The 27,971-nt window shown below is 40.6% G+C and overlaps 1 protein-coding gene across 6 annotated transcripts in view; it reads right to left on the bottom strand.

Moving 5' to 3' along the window:
* Nucleotides 1-28: 28 nt before the first annotated feature.
* LOC126868417 (uncharacterized) overlaps nt 29-27,971 on the bottom strand; it is a 304,466-nt gene continuing 276,523 nt past the window's right edge. For 3 of the 6 annotated variants that reach the window (XM_050623833.1, XM_050623840.1, XM_050623806.1), the window contains exons 14-23: nt 5,798-6,245; nt 5,177-5,429; nt 4,765-4,840; nt 4,503-4,676; nt 4,016-4,387; nt 3,703-3,846; nt 3,403-3,616; nt 3,207-3,323; nt 2,886-3,092; nt 29-2,798 (exon numbers count right to left, since the gene is read on the bottom strand). In XM_050623833.1, coding sequence (XP_050479790.1) covers nt 2,572-2,798; nt 2,886-3,092; nt 3,207-3,323; nt 3,403-3,616; nt 3,703-3,846; nt 4,016-4,387; nt 4,503-4,676; nt 4,765-4,840; nt 5,177-5,429; nt 5,798-6,245 — 2,232 coding nt within the window. In that variant the 3' untranslated portion in view covers nt 29-2,571. The remainder of the gene's footprint in view (nt 2,799-2,885; nt 3,093-3,206; nt 3,324-3,402; nt 3,617-3,702; nt 3,847-4,015; nt 4,388-4,502; nt 4,677-4,764; nt 4,841-5,176; nt 5,430-5,797; nt 6,246-27,971) is intronic. The other 3 variants (XM_050623847.1, XM_050623825.1, XM_050623816.1) reach the window with 2 other exon arrangements.

The following is a 27,971-nucleotide window of genomic DNA, read 5'->3' as shown; positions in this document are numbered from 1 at the left end:
ACAACGAGATAAAAATGAAAGGTTTAACTTCGCTACAAAAGGCACCCAATACGGTATATTTAGCAAGTAATAAAATACATCGGTGTTAGACACAGTACAATACTGAAATAATCATGTTATTAATGTAAATATATAATATATACATTTCGTTATAATGATGCGGATACTTAAATCTATAGACTAAAATGATCTACTTAAAAAAATATTAATAAATATCTACGAGCGTGTACAATTAAGTGACTATCGGTATCTTAAGGTACCGTGTTATCCCTTATTATCTCGTCGTTTAATTCGACATCCCAAATTCAAAAGCAATACCAAACAAAGAATCACGGAGAAAATAGAAAATTATTTACTTTTTGTCTCGCTTAGTGTCACTTTCGAAGAGCGGGATGCTCAGCCGGATGCACCGATTTTATATGGCATGCTCTCGATTTTCTTCCTCGATACATCGAACATTCGATAAATTTCGATTCTCGAAAATAATTCACGGTGTGTATGGTATAATACAACTAAAAGTACGACTCGCAAATAATAGTAAACGATACGTGGGAGTGCATCAGACTGTGCCGGGACATAAATTTTTCTCATACCGAACTATCGTCTACAACTACATTTTCTAAATACCTTAATTCTTTTTCGATCGATCCCAAATTACAAACTAAACGAAGTTTTGGTCACTGTCCATAAGGTATCATTCAAAATACCTTGGCAGACCTTGGCATTAACAATGGCTTGATCAACTGACTCGCTTGAAAGCAGCGTAACAATACAGAATTATATAACGGGATAATTGCTGATTGCTACATGCGCCAACGTGATTTTCCTTTCTTCGGTCGCTAGCTCAATGAGCACGTGACTATGTTGGTCGGAACCTGTACAGGTGATTGTGTGCTCTTGATTGAAGTTTTTAGATGGAATATGACGCAAAGCTCTTTATCGCATATACTATTTAATTACAGCACAACGAGATTGTATATTACGGCGATGTACGAATTCCATTTTGTGCTACAAGCATCAGTCAACGAACCATAATCGAACCTGCACAGTTACAAACGTCAAGCTTCTCGAGCAAAAAGAAATTGGCATGAGAAATGCGCGTTATGTATGAAGGGTCTTCAGTTAAGCTCAATCTAAGCTTCCCTAAGACGTCCACATAGTGAAACGAGAGAAAAACATCGCTCAAACGTAAGTTACTTCTTTTGCTTTGTAAATAAAAAAAGAGAAAAATAGAGAAAAAGAAAGAAAGAAAAAGAAAAAAGTGAGGGTAAAATTTGGCTTTCGTGTACAGGCCAGAGTTAGATTTACATCTACAGGTGATAAAAGGTTTTACAAATGACTGACATAAAAAGAATATAATATTATATATATTTAATATATAATCTGGAAATAATATTTAGACTATCGGTTATATTACTTGCGGCTATGTCGTATAAACCTTTAATATTACATTATATTACAAAATGGTATGTATGTGTGCGCATTGTTTTGACATTCCTGAAGGGATGCGTTCATTTATGGTCGGAAGCGCATTCGACAAGGAAACGAACAATGATCTTGGCAACTAATGGAATACCTGAAGAGAAGACGAAACGAGAACTAGTCTTCAGGTGTTTCATTAAAAAAAAAAAAAAAAAGAAAAAAAGGAAAGGAAAAAATAATCTGCGTATTCTCGAACTGTGACGTTATTTAACGATAACGTCCTCATTTCGTAATAAGCGCGAACACAATGTGGACATGGAATATCGATATTTATTCACTACGCATATAAATAAAGTATAAAAGTACCATAAACGAATGGTCGGTAAATCCAAGATAATATTCTCAGTCGCTGATTGATCAGGAATGCCAATGTTAATGAGAGTTAATGGCAACCGGTGTATGCTGTTTACAACACTGCAGCACATCGTGAAGCATGCAGCCATACACATATAGATTCTGTCGGAACACATCTGTATCTATGATCGTTCTCTTGAGCACGTTGGTGGATTCGAGGAGATAGTATAAGAAAATACACGTCGCCGTTACTTCTGAAAAATCAATGGTTTATAAAATTCAGACGTGACAACTATATATGCGATCGCCTAGATCAATGAAATTCGAAGCGTATCAAAAGATAAATTCACTTGAAAGTTGAGCTCTCTGGGACACAAGGTATATTGTGGGTGTTTAGGGTGTGTCTGTGTATGTGTATGTGTGCCTCTTTGCGAACTCTGTCACATAAAACAGGATTCACATTAAACGTTTTGCAACAGACGCTCGTGACGGAACTCACGTGATAAGCGTAATGCAGCGATCTATTGGACTGTGTTTACGGCGTTGTTACATGCCATCTTATAGCTCGTGGTCATTCATCGAACTACGATTGCCCAAGAAAAATATGCGCTCTAGTACTCTCTATCCAGTTACACGCACGTGGTCGTCGCCACTTTCCAATGAAAAATTTTATGCAATTCGAGTGAGTCACACTGCATTCACTATAAGACAACTTGCAAGTGAATCGACAACACGTATGTATATAATATATACTCTTTTATATCAGAGCCGTGCCGCCCTTTTCAGGGGTGACACTTATAAATTAATGGACATGTCTTGGTCGTAAGGGGTGAGATTCGTATCGGACGAAGAAGCCGAGGTAACTGTTGCTGTCGCGGTTGCGCTGGTCGGTGATTGAAGAGGCGTCGACGTCGTTGGTAGATGGGACGTGGGACTTTCTAGAGTCGAGTTCCAGTGACTTCTCTCAGTTCCATCGCCACCATCATCCGAAACGATTGAAATATCGGCTATTATGCCGCTTTCTGCAATCCACACAATGGTAGTATAGACAGGAATCTTATAGAAACTAATACACCATAATATATATGGAAAGAATGTTATACACGTACCAACACTGCACTGACTGTTGAGCGTAGTACTACGATGATGAGGTCGAGGACTTGTATCCAAACCGAGATTCAACGTCGTCGGGGGGCCGCTACTTCCGCCGCTACTCGATGACGAACTTACGGAAATTACACTGTGCGGCCTCCTGCTGCAGCGTCCCGAGTCCTCTGACATTGATACCGCTATCGAGTTTCTAAATCTAGGTGCTGCTTAATAGCAAGCAATTAAATTAATAGCTATACAGATCTTTCTTCGTAGGTGATTTAATATTATTTAAAGTCATGAAAGATCATTCCATTCAAAATAATCGATCGTATACTTACTTTTCGAGAGTTGAGCTACACTGATAGAACGATCATTGATCTGATCCGCGCTAGGCCTAATGTCCAAACAAGGTTTATTTCCGATGCCCATGCTCGACATCTCTGCCAGGCGCACTTCTGTCATCACAAAAGGCGTTCTCGTTAAGTCGGCCCGCAAACACGGTTGCAGGAAGCTATATTTCAAAACGTAGCGTACCTCTGTTTCGCAGCGCCTGTTTCCATAAAAGGTTGCTCAGTTCCTCCGTCCAGGCTTTCTTAATGTCCTCGCTTGCACACTGCAACGTGTACGTGTCGCCTGGTTTCCTCTTGCGGAACCAAATCTCGAACTTCGTAGGTGAGTCCGCGATCACGGCGGTCAACCCGATGTCCGTCGTTTTGATGCTGTGCTTATAGATGTAAATATCGAGGTTCTGTAAAAGCAAGCAACCCATCATTTGTATATCGCACAACGAGCAGATCGGTAAACTACATGAAGTAAATTAAGCAGCTGTCTCACCTTTCTGTCGGGGAATCTTCTCGCTTTGCTGAAGAGAATAAGGTCTTCGAACAGGAAAACTTGTCGCAAGCATTTCTTGCCTTTACCCTGCCACACCAAGAACTCGTTTTGACGAAGTAGTCTGCCCTGTTCTTTCACGTTCACCTACAATTTACGTAAATTTTACCGTCTATAGAATCCTGTTACTACGACAAAGAACGACTCTCCATTGCCATTATTGACACGATTGTTTCTTCTACTATTTATTACATTATTATTTAGTTACAATATCATGTCTCTAGAACAGTATTGTATATTAAATACGTGGACATACATCGCAATCTCGAAGGGAATCCATCGCCAGCAGGTCGTTTCCGTGACGTAGTTGGAATCGTACCATCTGCTCAGCCGCCCTCAAGTCCGCCTCCCCTTCGACCATCGGCTTCATACCGTCGTCCTTCTCATCCTTCTCGTCTTTACCGGACATTTGTTCCGAGAGATCGGTGCCCGCTTTGACCAGCTGCTGTAGCAGTAGCGCGTACTTTCCCATTCGTTGAACCGGCTTCAATAGGTAACTAGCAAGGTCCATCTTGTCACCGAGCTCGAGTTGTTTCTGCTTGAAGAACGCGGTGCCGTACTCGGCCATCAGGGAGTCGGAATTTGGTTTGTTCTTGTTGTACAGTGCATAAAGGTAGAATTTTTTCTCCTGCAATGTGAATGTAACGCAAAAGCGATGATCAGTAAAGTAAAACATTCAACGCAAAGAAGATAAATTTAAGAGAAGATCTAGGAAAGAATTTGAAAGAAAGAAAAAGACTCACGTGTCTGAGGAAGCATTGTCCCACGTTCATTGGCGACTGTTCGCACTGTTCCAGTTCCCGTAGGAAATGCTGACTATGAAACTCGTATATCTTCTCGACGTTACCGAAGATCACGTTGCGTTGTCCCCTGAGCGCCTGAGGAATGTCCTCCCTCACCAGCTCCGGAATATAATTCTTTTAAAAACAATGATAAACGTTAATCACGATATCAGCAAAATACGATGCGACGCGTATGTTAAGCGATACGAAGCAAAACAGTTACCTCTATTATATACTCGAGAGACTTTACGTAGTCCCGCTCGGTCTGTATCATTTCCCTCATTATGAGCAGTATTGTCCTGCAAGGTGAAATTCCTCGTTAACCACGTTGCCGCGCATGTAACAATTCCGCATAATCGCACGATAGAATTATTATATATAAGTACTGTTAACAAGGCTGAGCCAAGGAACACGGAAAAAGAATCGAAAACGTAACGAGAAATCCGCTATCTCTCACGCGGGGTTTGAACACATTGAGGAACTTTTATATTCCTAGTGAAAAGCTTTTAACGAGAATGTTAATCAGGTTAGCGATAATAACAATGCCAGTTGCACAGCACTTGCATATACATTCAGACTACTAGAATAGTAAAAAGAATATTACTTTGAAATAAAACAGAATTTTTATTACGTACTTTTTGGCCTTCATTCCAGGGGCAATGCTGGCAGCTCTGTGAAGGTGTGAGTTCACCGGTGGCTTGACCAGCCTTCGTGGAGCAGGGCTTCGGGGTGGCGTTCGCGGAGGAGAGCAATCGAGCAGCTGTTCGGCGCTCTCTCGAAGCTCCGCGATGTTGTCCAGTACCGGTCGACCGCCGCTTCCTGCCGATCCTACACTCTCCATGGGACAAGCGTACGATGCGCTGCTGTCGCTGTCATCCCACGAAGTTCCTGGAACAGTCGTAGCACATTGCAGTGGAGACACTTCCAAGGAACGATCGGGGTAAGTGAATGAATCTTGGAATATTTTCAGCTTGTACTCTTTTTGCTTTATCTCGGTATAGTTTTCATATCGTGTTTCGAACGTTAAACGCGGACAAGGTTATACAACTTATAAATGGACGTTCACACGCACTTAATTTTTATCAATTTTAAGTCTAAAACACAAATACCGTGAATGATGGATCGTTCTATATTATTTAAATAAAAATATCCTTTTGTGTTTAACAAGAATAATATTTTATGTGTTCTAACGCATATAATACCAAACATTATGAGCATAAAGTAAATAGATAGTAAAGAGCAAGAGATCTACGTACTCTTCGTCAAACTGTCCTCCCAGGAGGTAGCAGACTCCGAGGCGGCGAAGGATCTCCTCCTGGCTGGACTGCCAGGTGCGGAAGTCGTCCTCGCCATTTCCAGCGCTTCCGCGCACTTGTTCCTGGCGATGCGGCATTGTTCCAAGAGAATCTCGTTACCGAGCTTCTCGGCGAGCGCCATCATTTCCGTGAAATGCTCGGGAGGCAGGGGTGGTCTGGCCATCAGAAACTGCTGGGCCCCCCGTTCGCCAGCGAGACGAGCCTCCTGGGCCCACTCGTACGCCCGATCCTGAAGCAGGCAACATCTCGATGTGTCTTCGAGGTATTCGCGCCTGTCCTCCAGACGGGAACCGAATCCTCGAAGGTGATGCTTCAAGGATCTCGCGAGTTCGCGAAGTCCACTCGCACTCGCCGCCTCGGCAAGGTCGCTTCCTTTGTCAAGATGTCTCTGTAACATAAAATGGTAATTCGGTGATACTTTATCGTTATTCTAATCGTCAGTTATGATCGAGATATTAATTCATTAAATACACCATTGTTTACTGCAAAAGAATTTATGAGTGTCAAAATTATACGTGGATTATACTAAATAATTCAGTTACTCCATTCACAGTATATATATACACATTGAATCAACATATGACTATGAGAAGATTCATTACTATAAAACAAAGAGATAAAGCAAACGACCATGTGATTCCACGCTATTTCTAGATTTATTGTTTCTCCTCGAATGCGATTCCCCTAGAACTGTGTTTGTTCAGATTTGCCATGAATACGATATTGTGTGTAAACACACGAAACTATTTCATCGGTCTGACCGTAACAAAAGAGAACAATAAAGACCCTGCTTCTTCGGTGGAAACGATATCCTGTTCTGAGCGAATCGAACTGGAACTCCCGCGGTGCAGTAGGGAACCGTGCCTAATGGCGGGACCATAAATCGACATATGGGGAAAGGAACGCAGCGATGAGCAAGGGAGCTCGTGCTCTTCGCTACAGGACATTGTCTATTTGTGCATGGAGCGAATGGGAGACTGTTTACACAAAACCTACTCCATTTATAATCTATAGCCTACAGAGTGTCCATCTATGATGAACTATTCTTTCACAAGGAATATAAATTATATTCCAAGCAAATATTTATATGGATAACAGTAATTTAGAACTTGAAAAACTTACAGAAAAATTTATAGGTTCTCACGTTTCAGAAATTTACAATGACTTTCATTGTTCGAATGATGAAACGTTTTACATGATATCTATCATACTTTGATTTTGACGTAATATAATGATATCCAACGAGACTCGACAAAAAACTCGATTTCAGCGATCGATTTTCAATACGTCGCGCTGGAATAACTACCATTATCCCTTACGCGAGTGAAGCGTGAAATCCCGTTGGACATGGATTGGTAACATCCTGGAACAAGAACAATTTCGGTAGAGTGGCCATGTCGAAAATGCATCACGTTTCGCAGTACACGGGTTGAATCATATGTCAAAACTATGAACAAGATAGATGTCTCGTGCAACCGTTCGGTTCGCGATCTTGACGATCTAATATTCTTCTTCGAACGAATACAATCCATCAATTTCCTGATTTCCTAAACGAACGAATACTTTGTACTTGTTCGTGAGCATTGCGATTTGGATTAACGATCGAACTTCAATCATGAGTTTGCAGGGTTGATCAAGGTAATTTTTGAAAGTTTCCAAAAGTTGGGGAGATCGCTGGGGATACAAAATATTTAGAAAATTGAATTAGAGCGACGAATTGTTCCATTTCCGTTGGCAGAAGTACACTTGGATCAAAGTTTCTACGTTTCACGCTTCACGGTCGACTGAAAGCATCACTGGTACAGGATCCCGAAGCTAGGGGAAGAAATATCTCGTCTCTGCTTTCTGTATCTACCCTCTCCTCTTGGACACGTGGCAGGATCCCTTCTTAAGCCGTCGGAAATGGTTCTCTCTGCTCTTGGAACGAAGGATCGCGACACGTGCAACGGTGCACGTTAACGAAGCATATCGAGAATATCGTTGAAATTCGTCCGTAGCTAACGAGCATCGTTAACAAACGCCGCTCTAAAATTACTCATTTCAACCGTATCGATATCGCTGGTATGTTATTGAACATTCGATACAACAGAAGTACGTACAATTCGTTACGTATTCGCAAAAGTATTCAGTGATCGCATGTCAGATTAGTTGTAAAATGTTAAAAGATTTTGCAAAAATCTGCAAAAATTACAAATACGTGGCGAAATATTACGTTCACGGAATAATCGAAATTATGAGTCAATTACGTAAGATTAGAAGTTTCCGTAAGTGGATATTATGTATTTCGATCTGATGTAACGATTAAAAGTCTCATAATATAATACTTCAATACCGAGTTTTATTCGAATTCTTCGCTGTTAGAAAAGAAGTATCATTAGTCTGTTAGCAGAATTTAGGTGATTATTATTTTATTTCATTTGATGGTTATTATTTATATAGGACAGTATGTTTTATCGAAGTATAATACTTAAGTTCAGTTATACCTGTTCGATGGTATGGTGGCACTACAGAAAGTTTCCGATACAAACTGCGATATCGTAATCAGTACGGCGTCGACCTTTCGCACGACACGTCGATCGTTTGTAAATTCCTGCTTTCTACTCGGAAAATGTATTCGCTGATTTTTTCAGGTACTGTGTCTCTTTCTATCATTTCTTTTATTTATTCATCTTTGTATATTTTTGTATATTTACATTTGTCATATATACGTAAATATCCGCAGTGTAATTACAATATATGAAATGATTCATATATAATTATTAGTATAATTGATCTGTAACAACGAATAAATTATAAAACAGTTTATCTTACACAAATTGCAACTTCGATATCTGGACACAAGGCAACCATTAATCAAAATTAATACGCCAATACCACTGTACTAACCAGAACGCTTGACGAAGTTTCAATTAGGATATTGAACTTCTCGTATACCGCTCGACCGATTATGAATGGCTGGCACGGTGCGTAAAATATTACCAAGGGAGACTGACAACGTTTCACCGTCGCGTTTAATCAACAAAATCATCCGAATGCGGGGCGTGTTCCCACGTGGGCCAGTCTACGATCTTGCCAAACGGAAATCTCGAAATTCAGGTTGATTACTGATTTGGATTCGGGTAGAAATTTGCCCGCATCTTTACGAAACCGAGTGGCCCGCATTTAACAATACGAAAACGCACGAAATACATGCGCGATCAAGAATATTATCGTGTCCCCGATAGAGAAATCATTCTGCGTTAGTCTGGCGCAAGCAACGCCGCGAAAGTATGCGCGTACATACTTTATTTCGCTACATTTCCATATTTATAAGCGTCTGCACAGTTCGTTCGCGAATATTAACGTTTAATTAATTTACTCAAGACACGATAACCCGCTGCTTGAATTCTCTCGATCACCGTAACGGAGAGTTTTCGCAACGGGCAACAGAACGAATCTATTAACACGATTTTTGAAATTTTATTCATTTTATTCAACATTTAAAAGAAATTTTTCCTAATATGGCAGTTGTTATTAAACGACGGGACTTTCGTGCGGTTTTCATGCAACTATAAACAGCACAGTTTTAATTAAAGATTTTCACAGACTACGATTCGAAAATACGGCTACATCGATAATGTCATTTTATTACTTCCATTCACGATCTCATTATATTGATTCTACCGATATAAAAACAGGGGCAGATAGTAGCTAGAAAGGATTGTATAGCATATCTTAAGACACAAAGTTTAATCAAGAGTTCCATTAGTTACCACCATCCCTATAATTACGCTCGAAGAAAGAAATCACCGTAGACGTAACACGGGTGCATAAGATTTCGCAATTGATACGCATTACCTTTCTCATTTCCCGGTTATGTCTACTGTTCCTCCCACCGTAACGGACATAATCGAATATTATCATTAACCGCGGTTCTTGCTCACCATGTATACCTCAGAATTCTCTCCATTAAACAAACATACCGGTTACATAAATAAACAGCAATAGTCCATCATCTGCGCGCGTATTTGGAACGCCTCGATGTACGCTGCCCGCAATTACGATCCATCGATCGTCATCGGTGGATCGTGACGCGACAAATGTCTACGGTTGCTATTGCGTAACGAGACTCGATCGGTGGACGCAACAGGAAAATCTCGGTGAACACCGAGCAGGTCGCGGCTGGTTATTATGGCGGAATGTAGAAAGGCGCCTCTCGTCGTGCATAATTGCCGAAGCGTGAAAGCAGATTAGCTAAAAACGTGACCAGCCGCGTGCACAGAGACCACGGATTGGAACAGTGAACCGTGTGCGCCCATTAATTGGTACGTATCGACGATTAACACGATAAATCGTCAATTAACGCGGTCTACGCTCGCGGTTTACACGACGATCCTTCATGAGAGTATAAAGACGATGTCTGTGTAACAGGATTACACTTTCTAATGAGATTGCTGAGTATTTCTGCGAATTCGAATGTTAGTTTCGTGATGTGTAATGAGATTCGATTGGAAACGCATGGCTTTATAACGGCATCTACGTGAAATGTTCTGGTGTCTGACGTTTTACACAAGAAGAATACACCTTTTGTTTTCAATCGAGAAATTGCAAGTTATGATCGCCTATCTCGAGATCTAATATCGTTGTGTAATTATTGTATATCGTTTGAAGATAGCTCTTTAGATATTTGCTTTGGATTCTTCTTTATTTGTAATAGGATAAATCTTGAACTTTCAAACAATTTGAGTAGTTAATTCCTATTATTTAAGTCGAATACTTACTGGCACGTAGACAAGCATCATATTGAAATACGAAGTGTACATTTATGTAGAATCTATACAATCTAGTTTACCACATAGCTAATAAATGATATGTAACGATCCGATAGAACGTTAAGTGCAATAACCGAAACACCTAGTGGTTTCCGTAACTTCAGTATTACCGCATCGATGCATACATATATAAAAACAATACGATTGAGAAAACACTGATTAAAAAGTAGGTTATTTACATAACGTGGCGTAAGAGAAGGCTTTTACGGGTCGGATTTTTATAATCGAAACCATTTGCTTACGAACCATATCCTAACATACTTAATCAAAACTTTCAATATTAGTCTCAAATAATAACGAAATATATTTCTACTAAGAAAAGTTGCATTCCATGAGAGTTATGCATCGAGGAGTACACAAATCTCTTGTCGACTTTCGAGCGCTATCAAACCCTTCTAATCGTCGCGTCCTCGACATGGCCCGTTTATCATCGACGCGTGTCGGCGAGCTTCCGCGTCTATGGACTTTCTTGTACAGCCGAGCGAAGTTGTTCTACCGGTAGTCGCGTAGCTTTTCAGAATCTCGACGAACGAACCGGACATGTTGACCGCGTCGCGTCGAGAAGATGTGCGTCGTCTCAGGTCCGGTTGCGAACGGTTTTCCTAGCCGAACCGGCCCGTTGAATTACGAAAAACGAGCTTCCATGGCACACGATATACCAAAGGCGCTACTGCAACCGAGGTTGTTGACCATCGTGGAATTTCATGCAAGAAAGTGCCACTTACCGGTCCCGCGAAAGCCGCCTGCGATCGGAATTTCGAGTCGACAATGCAGCGGGGCGGGAACTCAGTCTGCCTGTATGCTTGGTTCGTTGACACCTCTCTTAGGTGTGACTGATTGTCAGGAGAATTAATTCTGAGGGTACATAATTTTGTGTGTTTGCTTCTTGGAGTGCGGCTGGTATTTTTAAGCGTTGTGTCAAATATGAGCTCTTCATCTTCTCGTCTTTTACGAAACAGATCGTGTTAGACTTATGACTGCCAGCCATAAATGTTAGGACACTTATTTGTTACAATTATTAGAAAACCGTATCAATTTTTATCCTATTTAGTCTTGTATGAAATATGTAATATGAATGAGTAGATCTATAGTAAAGTGACTAGAAAATAAAAGCAGAGAAGAGCATTTAATTTGTACTACATATCAGCAGATGTGCTAATCCGTAATTTAAAAATGGAATCAATCAATTTGGCTACGCAGAGACTCATATGCCTCACCAGTAGTTATAGGATTGATAATAAATATAGTTGTATCGTGACAGATTAATTATTCATCATATTTGAACGCGGTTTACTCATATTCTACGTGGTTTACCCTTTCCATTTACGAGGATTCAACATAAATATTTATTACTGTAAAGCGCGAAAACGAAGGTATGTCTTTCGGGGTGTGATTGGTATTCTTCGATCATTGGGTCAAATGTGAGCTTTTCAAATTTTTCTCCATCCTTGGAGATAATTGTATATGATTACGTCTTGGCAGCGATTGTGGAATAGTCGATGAATAGATGCGTATCGTGAAAACTCAATTATTCAGCACATTTGCCCAGGCATCCCAGGAGGTTTACTCTTTCGTTTTACGAGTGATTCACCGTGAATGTTTATGAGTGCGAACAAGCGTGAAAGCGTAGATTTCTGGTCAAGGTATCCACCAAGTCTAGGAACTCACTATTTGCACCTGCAGCGAGAAAGTACTAGCGGAATTTTCTTCAGAACTTGCTCGGTTACGTTCGAATCGATCGGAAGTGAAACGTCTAGCGTGGCCAAACAGCAATTTATTCGTTGCTTCAATGACAGACATTTCCTTCTGGCATTGAAACGATCTTCTGACACCAATCATCGAATTTTTGACGATTCCTAGAGCACGTGACTCGATGAAATTCTACATTTTTCTTCTTATTACTCTCCTTGAATACCTATCAAAGTATAGATTTACGATAGAAATTTCTAGAGATCAGATAATATAATAATACCGACTATCAAAGTGATGATTAAATCGTTGCGAACCTCTTATATCTTTCTCAAATACTGATAGATCGGCTACGAGTAGATAAACTCGCTATCAATATATCTATACAACTTGTATCGCAATAAAGAAACAACGATCTTTGGAGTCACTTATAATCCCAGAGACGTCAAAGATTCTCTAATTCACCTCGAAATAGACAACACTCGGTAGTCCATCATTGGACTTCCCTGCAAATGGAAAAACGAAAGCGATCGCGACATTCGCCATGGTGTATTGTTTCTATCGTCTCCGCGGACAGCTGGAAGTTTCTCAGCTCGTGGCTGACAGAGCCTAACGACGCAGTCTTCCCGGTAACAAATCACCTGCCGCGATAACTTTCTCCTATCGCGATTCTATGACACGTTCCCGAAACGTGGAGCTGAAAATTCCACGTGATGCCACTGTGCACACGCCAAGTACCGTCATTGCTCTAAGATTTACGAACCTGCAAGATGAAACGATCCACCACATATGCCATATTACTGTACTGTCGTATTTCAAATCATGTAAATACTCATTTATGTAACTACTTGTTTGAGCGATCGCTGTCAAGTTTAATTAGGAGGTTCTCAATTTCTCAATTCTAGTTTTACGTACTTATCAATTTTTAAACCACGTTGGGAAGCTGTCATCAATTACTGCTTTTTTTTTGCTTATACGTAAACTGCAAATGGTTATACAAATTTTCGGCTTTTGTGCATTTTCATAACATCAATAAGGAAACAAAATTCTGGTTATGAATGAAATGATAGAAACAGGGTGTCTTTATTCTCCTCCTTTTTGTTATTAATTTCGAATGTACTATGTAGTATAGTGAATTATATTGAATGTTACTAATTGTAAGCGTTAAGATAGACTAATAATTATCCGGTTTCTAAAAATTCCTCGCATTCCATAAATAAATTAATAATCAACTAAATTTCAGAAAGTGTCAACGCAGAATAAGTAAAAGTGACATGTAGAGAGTCACTTAATGATTGTGAAATTTCATGGCCTCCGGATATGAAGTCTTCTCGAGGTCGTAGGTCGAAGAAATTCCATCGATCCGGGGAATTTTTATGAGGCCGGTCGCGTTAGGGACGACGGTGATCGGCATCGTTGAAAGTAGTCGTTCCACCAGTTGGTTAGATCGAAGGATCCGAGGAAGGAATCGCGAAATCGTGCTGACGAGTTTTTGCAACTTGCGGCGCGTACGCGTGGAAAATTGCCGCGTTATTTGCCGACTGAATTATGTAGCTTTAGCGCAGACGGAAATTGTCGAAAGTGAGAGTACGTATTCCGCGTGCGTCGTTCATTTACTATGATTCGTTGATCGTTTCTTTGCCCTTGGGATATATGGAATCACAAAGAAGAATTCCGTGAGGATCGCCGAAGCGACTTCATTAAGATTCACATCGAACATAAATTTCCGCGTCGAGGCTGTGAAAGTGATGTGAAATTTCTACCGGTCGAGGTCAATGATGTTCCTTTCCACGAGTTATAGATTTCTTAAGCCGGCTCCATGGATAAGAAGTTTGTCGGATGGAACAAGAAGTTTCGTCGCTCGTTATCTCATTACTTTCTTGCCAATAACCGAAGAACCATCGGAGGCTGTTGTTATACTTAAATTTCTTTATTCGATTTCTTCGAATTACTCTATTCTCTTGAAACTCTGATTTTAAACACAAAAACTTCGAGAACTTGTTATCGCGTTATTTTCTTCCCAATAATAAAGAAAAATCTGAAAATGTTTTCCTTCGTAATTCGACATCCTTTTCTCTCTGAAGGATTTTCCTATTTTCTAGTTGAAGTTTTAAACATTAAGCTTTTGTTTGGTCAAGAATTAGCATGTGCAAAGGGATCAAGGCGAATAAAATCTGAATCAAATGGCTCATCGGTGGGCTATGTACTAACAATTCGTCTCATCGAGTCATTTATTAGAACACAGGCGCGGCATCGTTGCGCGAACATAGATCGTTAAGAAGATTCTACGATCTGAATGACACTCAACCGTTTACGATCTAGATATATTCTATCCAAGAAAGCGTTGCGGTTTAGTTACTTGATATACTTCGCGGTATTTTGTATCAATTTGTCGATAATTTAGCTGGTTTACAACTGTAATACGAGTAATTCTCGTTTAAAATATCGTCCACGAACCGTTTCTTTGATACAATCACGCAACTTATCGAAAAAATGTCAACTATTTATCATTCTGTTCGCTTCTGTCGTAATTTTTTCTAATAAATCCTAATAGAAATTAACAAGTTAGATTGCGCGCGTTGAACTTAAAAAGTCGTCAAGAAGAAGCGTTCGCGTAATTTACGATATTTTCAAGCGAGAAATACGAGAAGTCAAGCAGGGAACACTCTCGTGGTTGCACATTTGACTCTTGACTATTTCCCCACGCACTCAGTGTGCCCTTGCACCTTTATTCTCCGTGCGTGACATGCCTCTACTCCATAGAAGACTTTGAAAACCGCAGCACGGTATACTGTCGTTGTGGTTCTGTGGTTCTTTCCATAGCTTCGGAGAAAAGAGCATGGAGCTCGCAAACAAACTCAAACTGAATTCATACGAACTATCGAACCCATTGGCATACTAATTTTTTCACACTCAGCTTTCCTGTATATACTATTTACTATCATTTATTACTATGAATAATCGCTAACGAAAACTTTCCAACAGCCCTTAAGGCTTAATATGAGTTCTTGAAGTAATAAGAGTCAAATTAATAAGAAATAGCCATAATATCTTAAACCATGTGATCGTCAATTTCTGAAAGGATCAGGTTACCTTTAGAAACTTGACATTACAGAAAATTATGAAAATTCCCCGTGATTACTACTAGCAGAGAATCACTAGCGATTTCTGATCACGCGGTAACGGATCCAGTCCGCATTTGTGAAACTTGCGAAGGTTTCGTAAGTCACGACACGTCGATCGCAACGGCGCTCCGGAAAAAGCATGAACGCTTTCGATCCGAAGATTTTCGATCCACTTTAGTCGGCCACGTCGAACGACCGAATACCTTTCCAACTTTCTACATGCAAGATTAAAGTCTAATCATTTCTCACCGACATTGTAAAGAACAGGTTTCTTTTCCATCCGCAAAAGCGAGCAAACTTCGTTACTGAGAAGCGCACGCAAAACAGAACGACGATGGATCAGCATACTCGCGCGTAATTTAACGACCCCATGCAATGTTTGTTATTCACGACAGAACGAACGCGACCACAAAGCGCATAGACCGTCACGCATAAATGGAACCCAGCATCTGTCGTTCCCACTGTCAACCGTTGCGCTGCTCTCAGCTATCGAACGGCCCGGAAAATGTATTCTTTCTTCGGTGTGAAAGTCTGCAGCTGCTTAGTTAATCCTGCACGCTCCGAGCGAGAACGATCGCGATCCGCCGACTTACCGTAGTCGGTCAACGTTCCTTGTCGATGTTACAAACTTCCTTTAATTGTACGGATTTACGGTACTCCGCCAACTTGTTCTACCCTTTTACGTTCGTTGCTCGAGATACGGTTTCATACCACAGGGATTTTTAGCTTTGAAACGATTATTTTTCACGGTTCTACTGGGGGAAAGCTATGTTCATGTAAAAGAGCGCATGAAAACTCTCTAATTGAGCAATTTCAATCTCTTAAAGTTTCTAGAGTTCTTAGTGTACTTTCTTTTTAAATTAAAGTATGCATAAACAAAGAAAAATTTCTTCTGGAATATATGACTTTGCATAAATAATTATTGCGTAATAGAAAATGATATTTTTATAAAGAAATTATAGAGAATAATATTCCTATAAAGATTGAATTAGAACACTAATCTCAGCAACTTGAGCGCAAATTATGACAACGAGTGTCGCCTTTGACTCGCGTATCGGAACATATGGGCGAATTAAAGCCTTTTGTCACCTTAATCGACGTTCTCCCCTTTCGTTTAATTTCCACGGGCCACACGGCCAGCCATAGAAGCATCAAAGGCGCGCCACCGGTGCACCCCCATGAAAGGACCGGCCTACGAAAATCAGATTCGAGTGTAGGTCACTCGAATTTCACTGACGTTAATGGTCAGAGATTGTTGACGCACCTGGACCCCATCGAACGCGTGTATCTCAATCAGATCGGACGTACACCGTTTCATAGAATAATCACTCGAGTTTCAGTGCACCTTAGAGCTCAGGTAATAAAGGGTATCTCGCTGCTAATTAACAGGAACAATTGGTTACACGATGGAGAAACTTACGATTGTCTCGTGGGTCCCGATGCTATTGAGTTTGCTTTTCGTCGATTTCTTTCAATAGAAACCGCACCCCTTGAGACCGTTCTCTGTTATTTTGGTTCCTACAGGGTAAGAGAGAGATCTAAGAAATCGAACACGGAATTGGAGTTTGAACTTTGTGATTATCGCGTGGCGTTTTTCGATCGATTGTTTATTCATACACACGTTACATTATACTATTATTAGCGTTACTATTATAATAAGTTTCCATGGAGAAATTTCTAATTGTCTAGAGCATAGATGCTATTGTGTCTAATTCCAACTTTCTTCGACAGAATCATACTTTAATATCTTGAAAGTTATCCGCTAGATTTTCAGCGGTTTCCAAGAATTCACTCGTAAATATCAATCCTAAATAAGGTAATGTTAATCTCTTCTCGAAAGTATCCTCGCAATGACAAGACGTTTCAAAATATCACAATGTGCCAAGATTCTTCTCGCTAAATCGTTTCGTCACTCGTGCCAAATACACGATCGATCAATCAAAGAACAATTAGCTCTCCGCGGTGTCTCTCGCTGTAATTTCTCAATCGGCGATGCAATCGAGGTTCTAAAATTGCTAATGACAAGAATTCCGCATTTCCCTCTGGAAAAGGCGCGGGGACACGCGACTGACCGGCTCTCGATTGCGCAAATCGAAAGGAACGCAAACCGGTGAAGTTAATGCCCGCGCTTCGAGTCCCGGTAATTCGCAGTCTCCACTCGTAGCATAAATAAATCATACCCCTGTCTAGAACGAACCCTTTCAGAATGCTCGATGTATTAATTGCGCTTCTCCTTGTGTAAATACAATCTCGTCGTCGTTTTCACGCCAAGTTCATTCATTTCCAATGAGCATCTACTAAAAGAGTTAGCGAAACGAACTGTGCAGGCCGTAGACATTTTGCTGCTCCAGTTTCGATCGCGCGTGACTTCGACAGCCGTTCCTCTCTAATACATTCACGTGTTATTTGGTAAAAAGGTTACCAGTCGCAGTACCTAGTTTTTTTTTCTTGTTCACTTGATCAACGTGGCGATTTCTTGGCCGGAAATTAGAAGTGGAAAAGGAGAAGTTTGGAAACCGTTAAGGGAAGCTTTGCGCTAATTAATTTCTCAATACTTCCTGTTTTGGTATAGCTGATATACTATGATCGAGAATTGATTAAATCTTATCGTAGAAATTAACCTGCATGCAACTGTATAAAACAGGGAGTTCACGCAGGAAGTTTGAATTGATGAAATCACAACCCTTCAACTTCTCTTCAAAGTAATCGTATCCAAACACAATTTTCTTTTTTCTCTAATTCTAGCTTGTTTGTTAAGCAGTCACGCCCCCCGGTAATTCATAGGTTTCAGACACCAGCTTTCGAATGTCAGGGATCGCGATCCGCGAAAAGTCAAGCAACGTTCCCCAACATATCAAGACTACAATGCAATTAAATGTTGCAGCGTTTACGTAAGAGTGTAGCCACTCGGCGAAAAAGGCAGCTAGCTCGCTTCGGACGTTGAATAACGACTTGCCGTGAGAAAAATTCCGGATCGATTTTGCGAGTTAACTTCACCGTAGAAACAATTCCGCGTGTGTTTAGCAAAGGAACAAAAATGAAATGCTCGCGGCGACGTATCGTTATTCCGATCGCGTTATTTTTATTCGCGTATATTGTCGTGTAACTGTAATTCGTACGGTCCAGCAACGGTTGCCACTGTAACGGGCGAATAATCACTCTGTACAGTGCACCAATTACATTAATTACCGTATCGAACGATTCATTAAAAGCACTTCACAAGCTATATGAGCCACACGCTCGCTCCGTTTCATTAATTTTGTTGCGCATTTCGGCAACAACATCGCGCGGTAAAGCGCTCGAGGTATTCTTTCGACATCGTTAACAATTATTCTTGCAGTTTGAAATCATCTTTGTAATAAGAATTATCGCCGGGATTTAGCGAATCTTACAATTGTGCTTCGATTTTATTTCTTTTTGTGTTCCTTTCTAAATTCCTTGTGGTTTCATTTTTATGGTGAAAAATTTAGTATTAAATATCTCGTACATATTTAAAGCGATACACGAAGAATATTCTGATTGTCTTATGCGTTATGGTTAATATAATTTGTATAGCGCGTAAAAGATGCTATGGAAATCAGATTAGCCACGTGCGCTAACGATTGCCGCAAAGCTAATTGAAAAGTGAAACTACCGAAATCACTGAATCAACGAGGAGTGCACGCATGCAGAAACGTACACGTGTATTTGCGGTGTTTTCATAAAATAGAGAAATAGTAGGGTACCGGACGATATTACGTGCCTCCTTCTTACGCTTCAATAACATCGCGTTAAATTACATTTCACGCTTTGTCGTTCTCTTATTTACTTCAACATAAATTCCCGGTGTTTTTTTAATTGAAAATCATGTCATCGTTGTTTAACGAGAGGCATGTTCATCACGGTCGATAGAGCATGCCACTATACATTCATTTTTCTCTCATTCTTTAATTATATTCCCTTTCTCGTCGTTTTTTCTTCCTATCGTTTCTGATTAAATTATTCCACGATGAAATATCTAGCGAAACTACACGTGGTACAGTATATCGTGAATATGTGATCGATGATAAATCGAACTCTCTAATCAGATTGACGATGATAATTCGACGCGGAAGAGCGATCCAATGCTAGATAAAAAAGTATCGATAATATCGTCACGGCTCGATTATTTCCTCTTCAATAATTCGACTCAATCGATGGTCACGAAATATTGAAACGTGCAAAATGCGATATTTCTATTTGTTCTGGTTCGAAACAGTGCCGTGTGTATTCACGCTATATCGTTTCTCTCGTCCTCGTCAGTTGCCCGTTTGCTCGGTATACCGTTTCGCGTTTGTGTGTAAACGACTACCACCGTGACGCACGGATTAACGTTGTTTTCACATGTGCAAATCCCTAGTATTTATTGGGTTCGCGGAAGCTCCCTTTTGCGTAGCTTGGAGATACGCACAAGGGAGTTTATAGCTGCTTATTTTCGCGGACGTTTGCATAAAGCGAAGTAGAATTCTCGAGAGGAGAGACAGAAAGGGGAGACATACATTATATAGACGTAGGATGTCTAAGATTTATATCTATTTAAAATTAAGACAAAGTAAACTAAGAATGAGTTAACCATTACTACTATTCAAGTATCCCTGTGTTTCCTTACTTCCTATTACCACCGCTTTACATGGAAAGTTAAGCTTTTACCCGATTTTCAAGCCCGAGGGCTGACATGCGATACCTGAATTATCTCTCGTAACCTGGAGGAATCATTACCGACTAGATTAACATGGAATCTGGAATACTCGAGAGACACGAAATTACCGTTTCCAATCTTACAAAATAAGCATCTTGCGTTAAATTAACCCTCCGTTCAACGACCTCTCATCTGCGATCATAGAAATGCATATAATTTCATCAAGTAAGTTCACTATACATATACGAACCATATATTCTCGTCAACTCTCACGGAACCCCAACCAAACACCCTAAATAAAGTCTCTTACACATTTCTAGCACCAAACAGCTATCAGAACGCATAGTGTATATAAATTCCTGTCGAAGAACACTACGAGCTGTCCTTAATACGTCGTCGACACTGATGACCGCGTTAAAAATTTATTTACAACAGCGTATACTAGCCATGGTAGCGTCGTTAGACTGCTAAGCTTGACCCAGCCCTCTAGACCAAGCCTTCCTTTGACTTCTCGGCTTTAACGGTATTCGAAAACGAGTCACGTGGCCTCCAGAAGGCCTTCGAGCTTCTCCCTGGCATACCGATGGCCACAGTTCGGGAGCGTTTACCCTGAAAAGCGTCTTGCCCGTTCTATCTAAAAATAATGGTCTACGCGCGGTGGAAACCACGTGATAGAGCGCACCGCTTTGTCTCGGGGACGTGTCTATGTGCAAGGTTAATGGCGCAGCGCACACGTTTCGCCGGACTTGCGCTTACGCGAATCGGGGGCTGCCCGAGAAATTAATCACGACGCGCGAGTCTCGGTGGAATACCGCGAACAGAGGAATAAAGTTCGCGTTGATTGGGACAGTGAAGAATTCTAAGATCTGTTTTACTTTCTTTCATAGGTTGAAACGGATATTATATATTTTTGGAGAGAATAAAGCATTATTGTTTAGAACGTGATGGAGTAAAGCGAGATCCAGTTTATTTAGTAAATAACTTTTCTTACGTGGGCAGAGATTAATCCAATATATTTTTGGAGGGAAGAAAGTATGATTATTCAAAGTGTCACGGGATAAAGAATAGAGGAACTTGAAGGGAATTGGAATTCAGTAGCCAACGTTTTGATAAAGTAGGTATGAAGTGGCTTGTCTCTGGACAACGTGGAATACAAGATTCCCGAGAGTATGTCGAGGCATAAAAATGCTCAGGTATTCCGTAGTTCTTTTTATTCCCCTTCGTACAGAAGAAAAAATGCTGGGAAATGCCGACCATTGAATTTCAATTTCCTACAAACTTCTCTAGTCTTTTACGACACGACAGCTCGTACAATTGTGTTTTCCTTTGCCAAGAAGTTGTTTGACTTCCTTCGAAAGGCTGTCACTCAACCGAGAAACATATCAAATTCAGTGTTAGGATTGGAGCATGGAACTCGTTGGAACACCACGTGGTACGACAATGATCATCAATAAGTCCAAAATGGTAGAAGCGAAGGAACGTTCTCCAAGAGAGTAGGAGTCAATTTAAGAGCGACAGGTAGGCGGAATAATGGCTGAAACCGTAGGTGATTGAATTCCAACGTCCCATAAAGTCTTTCGCCTTGCACCATAAAACAACCGTCCGGGATAATGCTCCCCAGAAATTCTGACTTTCTTCCAAGGTTCAGTTTCAAGTTAGCGAAACAATGCATAGGAATATCAGAACGATAAATATTGCCTACAGCAACAAATTCCTTTTTCATCCTTATCGAGTTACATTCAATCTCGTAACAAATAGAACAAGCAAATTATCAAAAAGCAATTAAAGTAGAAACAGTGAAATGCTACATAAAAATTTTACAAACGTAATATTATTAAGAAGGCGTGAATAAAATAGCTTACATGATCAAAATACAATAAATTAATCGGCGATTTAATCAATTCCGCGAAACCTTCAACCACGACTTGAAGACAGAAAAGAATCCGTAGTTACAACATTTGCCCGTAATAAATTAAACTTCAGTTCCTGAAATTTGCACCTCGTAGGAAGTCGTTCAATCCTGAAATCTTACGATCTTACCAAAGAGAGCTTGCGGTTCCCGGCTTCACGCCTCTCGCGCGAACATACGATACGATCTCCTGACCGCTGTCCCACATATCAAAAGCCCGCTGTTGGAGATCCTGGTCGACGTGGTTCGCGCACGACGCGATCGTGGGTCGATCGACTGTACTTGCTATCGCGACCACCGCGATAATCGACAGATAACAGGATCGCCCACATGTTGCGTGATCGTCCACAGGAATGTCGCGCGCCGCGGTTCCACTTCGTCGTTGCTTGATTTCTTCCGAGTTACGGGACGTTCGGTTCGATCGTTTCGACTCACGAGACACGATGATCTAACGCTCTCGTTCTTTATGGAAGTCTGAGACACGCCTACGAGTCACGTAAAAATGCATGACATCAGTGGAACGCCTCTGTGTGGACCACTGCCAGAAGGAAAGAATTTTTCGTCGACGCGTGTACTCTTGTCTCATCCCTCTTTCTACGCGCGGATGAAGAATCTCGTGTTTCTTTTGCGCCTCGCAGTGCACCTATATGGGTGATTCACGCAGTCAGAATTTTGCCACAGACACTAGGACGAACCGTCTGACAATGATTTTTCGCCAACAACACCAAGGAACTACAGAGTTCTAATAAAGTTCGCTGACTCGTCGACCAATTGTTTCTCTGTTAGGACGAACACCAGCTGCGTTCGTCTTTGTTCTTTTTACGTTTCGTGGATTCCTGATTAATATTACGCACAGAGCGTTCTGTGCGTTCTGCTATATTTGATTGTGTTTGAAATTTTACTGTAATTCTTGTTTATCTCATACGTTATGAAATACAATAACATTAGCATAATTGCATGCACGTGCAATGGGGCACACCTGTAACTCAACTGCTTCGCGTTTTAAGCAATCGAATTACAACCGTAATTGTAATTTAGAATTTCCTGACTTATCGAGGTCCTGATTCATCCAGCAAGAGAAATGATCACTTCCTCTCAAGCATAGAAGATAATGGTGCAAAGCCCTAGCAGAATTCCAGAGAGATCACGCGCCTTTTACCACCGTCACCGCTAAAAATACATCGAATTAAGGAGAATTCGTCGCGGTGGTGTACCAAGAGGTCTTTTTGTCGGGTCCAAGACAGAGAGTCGCTCGTGTCCTGCGCATCTGTGAACAATTACGACTATCGTATGAATCCGTGAGAACACGTTCTATTTAACGCGCGAACCAGAGGGTTGATTCAGCTTTGCGTTGATATAAATCGTTTTCGGATCGACTCCTTTATGGTACTTTAAAAAATTATCATAACTTTCCCAGGGTGTTTTTCTTAAGTACCTACTGAGCAAGGTTTAAAAAACATATCTTTTGTAAGATGATGTACCTTATGGATTGTGAAGTTAAAAATAATTTTTTAGTCGTATTTTATAAACATCAGGACGAAATTGGCTTAAATATTTTTAGGTTTCTTCCACAGAAAGGATTGAAATTCCGACGATACCACGACCTTTACTACTCTTGAATTCACCCATCAGCATATTCCACTTATTAAGAAACATCCTCCGCTGAATGCACAGTACACCATTTGTATTCTTAAAATGTCAATGGCTCCGCTGCATAGAAAACGTGGTTCTCATTTGATTACCTAAGCCAAGCGATAAAAGTGCAGCGACATAAGCCTCGCCTAAAAATTCCAAATATATACAATCTTGCCACTTCAGAATCAACTTGCATCCAGAAGTCTCCAGAATATTGTATCAAATTCAAATTTGTTTAATAAAAAATTCATATCTTCTGAAACTTCACGATTTAAGAACAACTTAAAGAAAAAAGACGAAGGTTGCATAAAGGAACGAGACTACTTTTAAAATTCCTCTGAAAATCTCAAAGTAAAATCTATGCTCGATCTGAATAATCGAAGATATTTAGAAAACTCGATGAAAAGGTGACAGCTGGCACGCTGGAAAGCGAAAGGCCTGAGCTGGAGATCGCGCGGAAGGATAATCGCGGACCCTTGCTCGGATACTTGCACGACAGCCCATTGCACAATCTTACGGACCCGGCAAATTGAACATGAATTTTAATAAGCCATGAGCTCGCACTTGTTTTCCACGTCGGTTGCCCGCACGGGCTCGTTGCACGACGCCTAATAATTACGAGTGCGTTCGACTTAATGCTAACGAGATTGCAAATGAAATCGGTAGGTACACCTTTCAGGCCGCGAGCGTCTCTTAACGCGATCTTAATTCTTCAGTACGTTCGTGTACGCTACACAGCGTTTATCCGTGAGAGATCGTCGATGCATCGACGATGAATACGTTACGGTTGCTTCTTGACGAAATTGGATGGTTCTCGCAACAAGCATATTATGATGGTAATGCGTTGTGAATTAGAGTTTATACTCTTGTGAAAGCTTTCTACGACGCTGTATACTATGAGTAGGTGGATGGAAGATTACTATGAAGATGGTTTTGGTCATAGAAAGATTAGGGACAGTCCCATACTGTTATCTTTACAGTTAGTTAAAATTTCCTATCTGACTTTTTCCCTATTTTAAGATGCGTTGAAATCTTTAGAATGTGCCTCATTATGGTGATAACCGAAATGTTTTATATAACAGATGGAATATGGATACGACAGCCATTCTATGATAAATATCCAAATACTTTGATGAGCCAGTATAGGAAATAAAGAATACAAATATCTAGAAGATAAAAAATATTATTCTACTAAGTATCATACTAGTCTACTAAATTTTGTAAATATTATATCTATGTATAACGATATATAACATCATATTAAATCATAGTATCATGCAAAATATGTATCTTATCGAGAAACATAACCTGGCTTTTTTAAACAGATTTCTACCTTTAGAATTATTTATGAGAGGTTTTCTGCGGAATCTAAACACGTGTTACGCGCATGACTACAAAGTACAGCTAATTTGATAAACAAATGTCGTTGGTCAATATTTTTGCAAACCCTACGTGAAAGTATTCACGCGCTAGAAATAAACTGCCCGAGGTAAATATTTTCCTTCGTACTTCATATATGCCGCACATTTCCCTCGTGGCGCCGGGTCGAGGAGTTCGTTAATCATAAGCCACAGCCGCTGGCGAATAGCATCGCAGCAAAGGTTCTCGAATAAATTAAACGCCATTTTTTTAGGTTTATATTGACGGGCTATAGATCTTTCACAAGCACAGGAACAAAAAAAAAATATTCTAGGAGAAACTTTTATGCGATTTAATCAGTCCCACCTTCCTACCAATCCGGTTTTCTTTATGATCGTAATCATAAGCTTCGACTGCAAACAGCAATTGCATTCCCTTTTAAAAAATTGATTCTTATTAAAATGGCAATACTTATTAATAATACATCAGCAAGTAAAAAGAGTAAAATTCTTCTTGGTTCTTTGATCGTAACTGGAAAAATACGACAAAAGTCGATACCGAAGGTCGACACCTTCGATGAAATTGTACGAGATGTCTAAATACTTATGGATGGTAGTGTACGAGTCATTTGTGCAAAACCGTGTGTACACAAATACCGTGACGTAGCGGGCATTTCAATTCCTCGTCGCACCATGTGGCATCAAACATTTAATTGGTCGAAATTTCAATAAGCAACGCGATGACGCAGATCGTCGAAGGCATTAAACGGCAGGCGTAAAGGTAATCTTCAAAGCGATCTAACGTTAGAATAACAAAGTGGTCGGTTGCGAGAGCGGAGTGTTTCACCTTGAAATAGCAACAGACGATCCATGCAATTAAAACGCTCGATTTCGCGATGGCAGCTGCGTCGGTGGCACAGAACGGGAGCAAAAGAACGCGGAGACAGCATGGTCCAGAAAGAAAATACGAGGCCCATGAAAAGGGAGAGACGTCACTTTGGGAGAGAGAAAATGTTGACCAACCGCGACGCTAAAAATATATGTGAGCGAAAGGCAACGGCTTCTCCTCGCTTGGCGAACCCGTCTTCCTCGAGTGCCGCGTTTATCCTCGAAAATGCCCTGCGTACCTTTTAAAGGAATCTCGACCGCATAAATACCACTGGGTGGTGTGCGACGCGGAGGCCATTCGCCTGAATTAGAAACGGCCACCATCGCGAACCAGTAATAACGAACGCGAATTCAGAGACAAATTAAGAACAATGTTTTTATTCTGATCTGTAAGAAATTGAAGAAGCTGCTGCAATAAATAAACAGCTCTACTTTACAGTAATTTGAGTAAACCAAAAAAAAAAAAAAGAAAAAAGGGAAAGAAAACGGCATAAAATCAATAAAAATCAAATCAATTTTTCAAGCGTGCTGTACATAAATTCATAGTGAATTGGCATTCGGCGTAGTAAACTATTGCACTTTTCAATATGCGATTTAAATGTTGGACCTGTTTTTTTATTGTTTCGAATTCTTCCATTTTTTCGAATTTGTGTCGTTTTGGAATTGCGTAAGAGAAATTATCAAAGAGATCGTCATTAAAATGGTACGCATGATGAAGATCGTTATTTGAAGAAGTCGTGATCATGTGAAATACACAGAATATTTAAAGAGTGATGAAGGCACGGTAGTCGTAGAATATCTACGATGAAGGGAGTCAGAGTTCAAATTATACCGCCGAACGTCTACACCGAACGTAACTCCTTTTTTTGAAAGTTCGGCTAGTTGGAAATAGGAGCTGAACATAAAAATTTAATGAAGGGACGTGTAAAAAAATAACCCAGCTGCAGATAGGGTATCTGTAATAGGGTGTAGGGTGTAATAGTAATCATAGGTTCCCTTTTTTCTTTTTTTTTTTTTTTTTTTTGAGAGGGAGTGATAAGTGAGAACTGAAGTTCTAGATGTATCAGATTTGTCAAACCTAAAATAGGAGCTAAAACAACCATAACCAGCGCATTACTTTTATAATCACACGTTACCTCGTTTTCAAGGGATAATTTCGCGACTAATTCCGCGTGACGGACAGTCTACAGACGCTGGCAAAAGAAAACCAGCGTCGCACACTTTCGTTACGTAAAACTGGGCCGGTCGTTGCGCTCGGCGAGCACTTTTCCCGCTGGAAAACGCGGAATGCAGCGCATCGAGGAAAAACGTTGGGAGATCGTGCGAAAGTTCGCTCGAGCGTGCTAGCCGAGCTCGTACACGCGTGAAATCCGGATTATTGTCGCGTTACGTCGCGTCGGGACGCTCTGATTAATACGACTTAAGACGGGATTTCCTGTGTGTATAAGACATACGTGTTTGCATCAGAAACAGTTCTAAACCAGAATCACGTAGTTTGTTTTCGCAACGTCGTTTGGTTTCAGAGATTTAAGTTTAAAACTATTTCCGACGTAGACGTGTGCATTGGACGCACATAGGATTCCACCTTTACACGAGTCCTGGCCCCTCAATTAACGCTATCGGTTGGACTGAATATTTTGTACGCGGCGTGCGAATCATTGCGCAATCAAGTCCCGCAGTAGACCGTCAGGACCTCTTGTTGCGCGTTAATGCGATCTAGAAAGGCGTTTGACGTTTTTTCGAATAACCATTGTTCCGCGACACGGAACAATGGGGTTGAACGTTACGAGAGCTAATCGCCACCGACTGCGTTCGTCTGATCAGGGAAATTTAGGTTGCGGGAATGCGTGAAACGCGTCCCTATGGATGTTTTAGCTGTATCAGAAGAATCCTGATCTTAAATCGAAGTTTACCAGTAGAGGACATAGAAGATGGTAGAGGCGCATTTTTTGAGGCTTTGAAACAATTTCTTTGGATATTTTGCACAGTCTAACTACTTTTATGTGAAATCACTACGAAGTAAAATTTAGTACAAAAGATCA

This window comes from Bombus huntii, chromosome 1, assembly GCF_024542735.1.
Source record: "Bombus huntii isolate Logan2020A chromosome 1, iyBomHunt1.1, whole genome shotgun sequence".
NCBI classification, from domain to species: domain Eukaryota; kingdom Metazoa; phylum Arthropoda; class Insecta; order Hymenoptera; family Apidae; genus Bombus; species Bombus huntii.
Note: the sequence above shows the minus strand (reverse complement) of the source record. Positions and strands in the feature narration are given on the sequence as shown.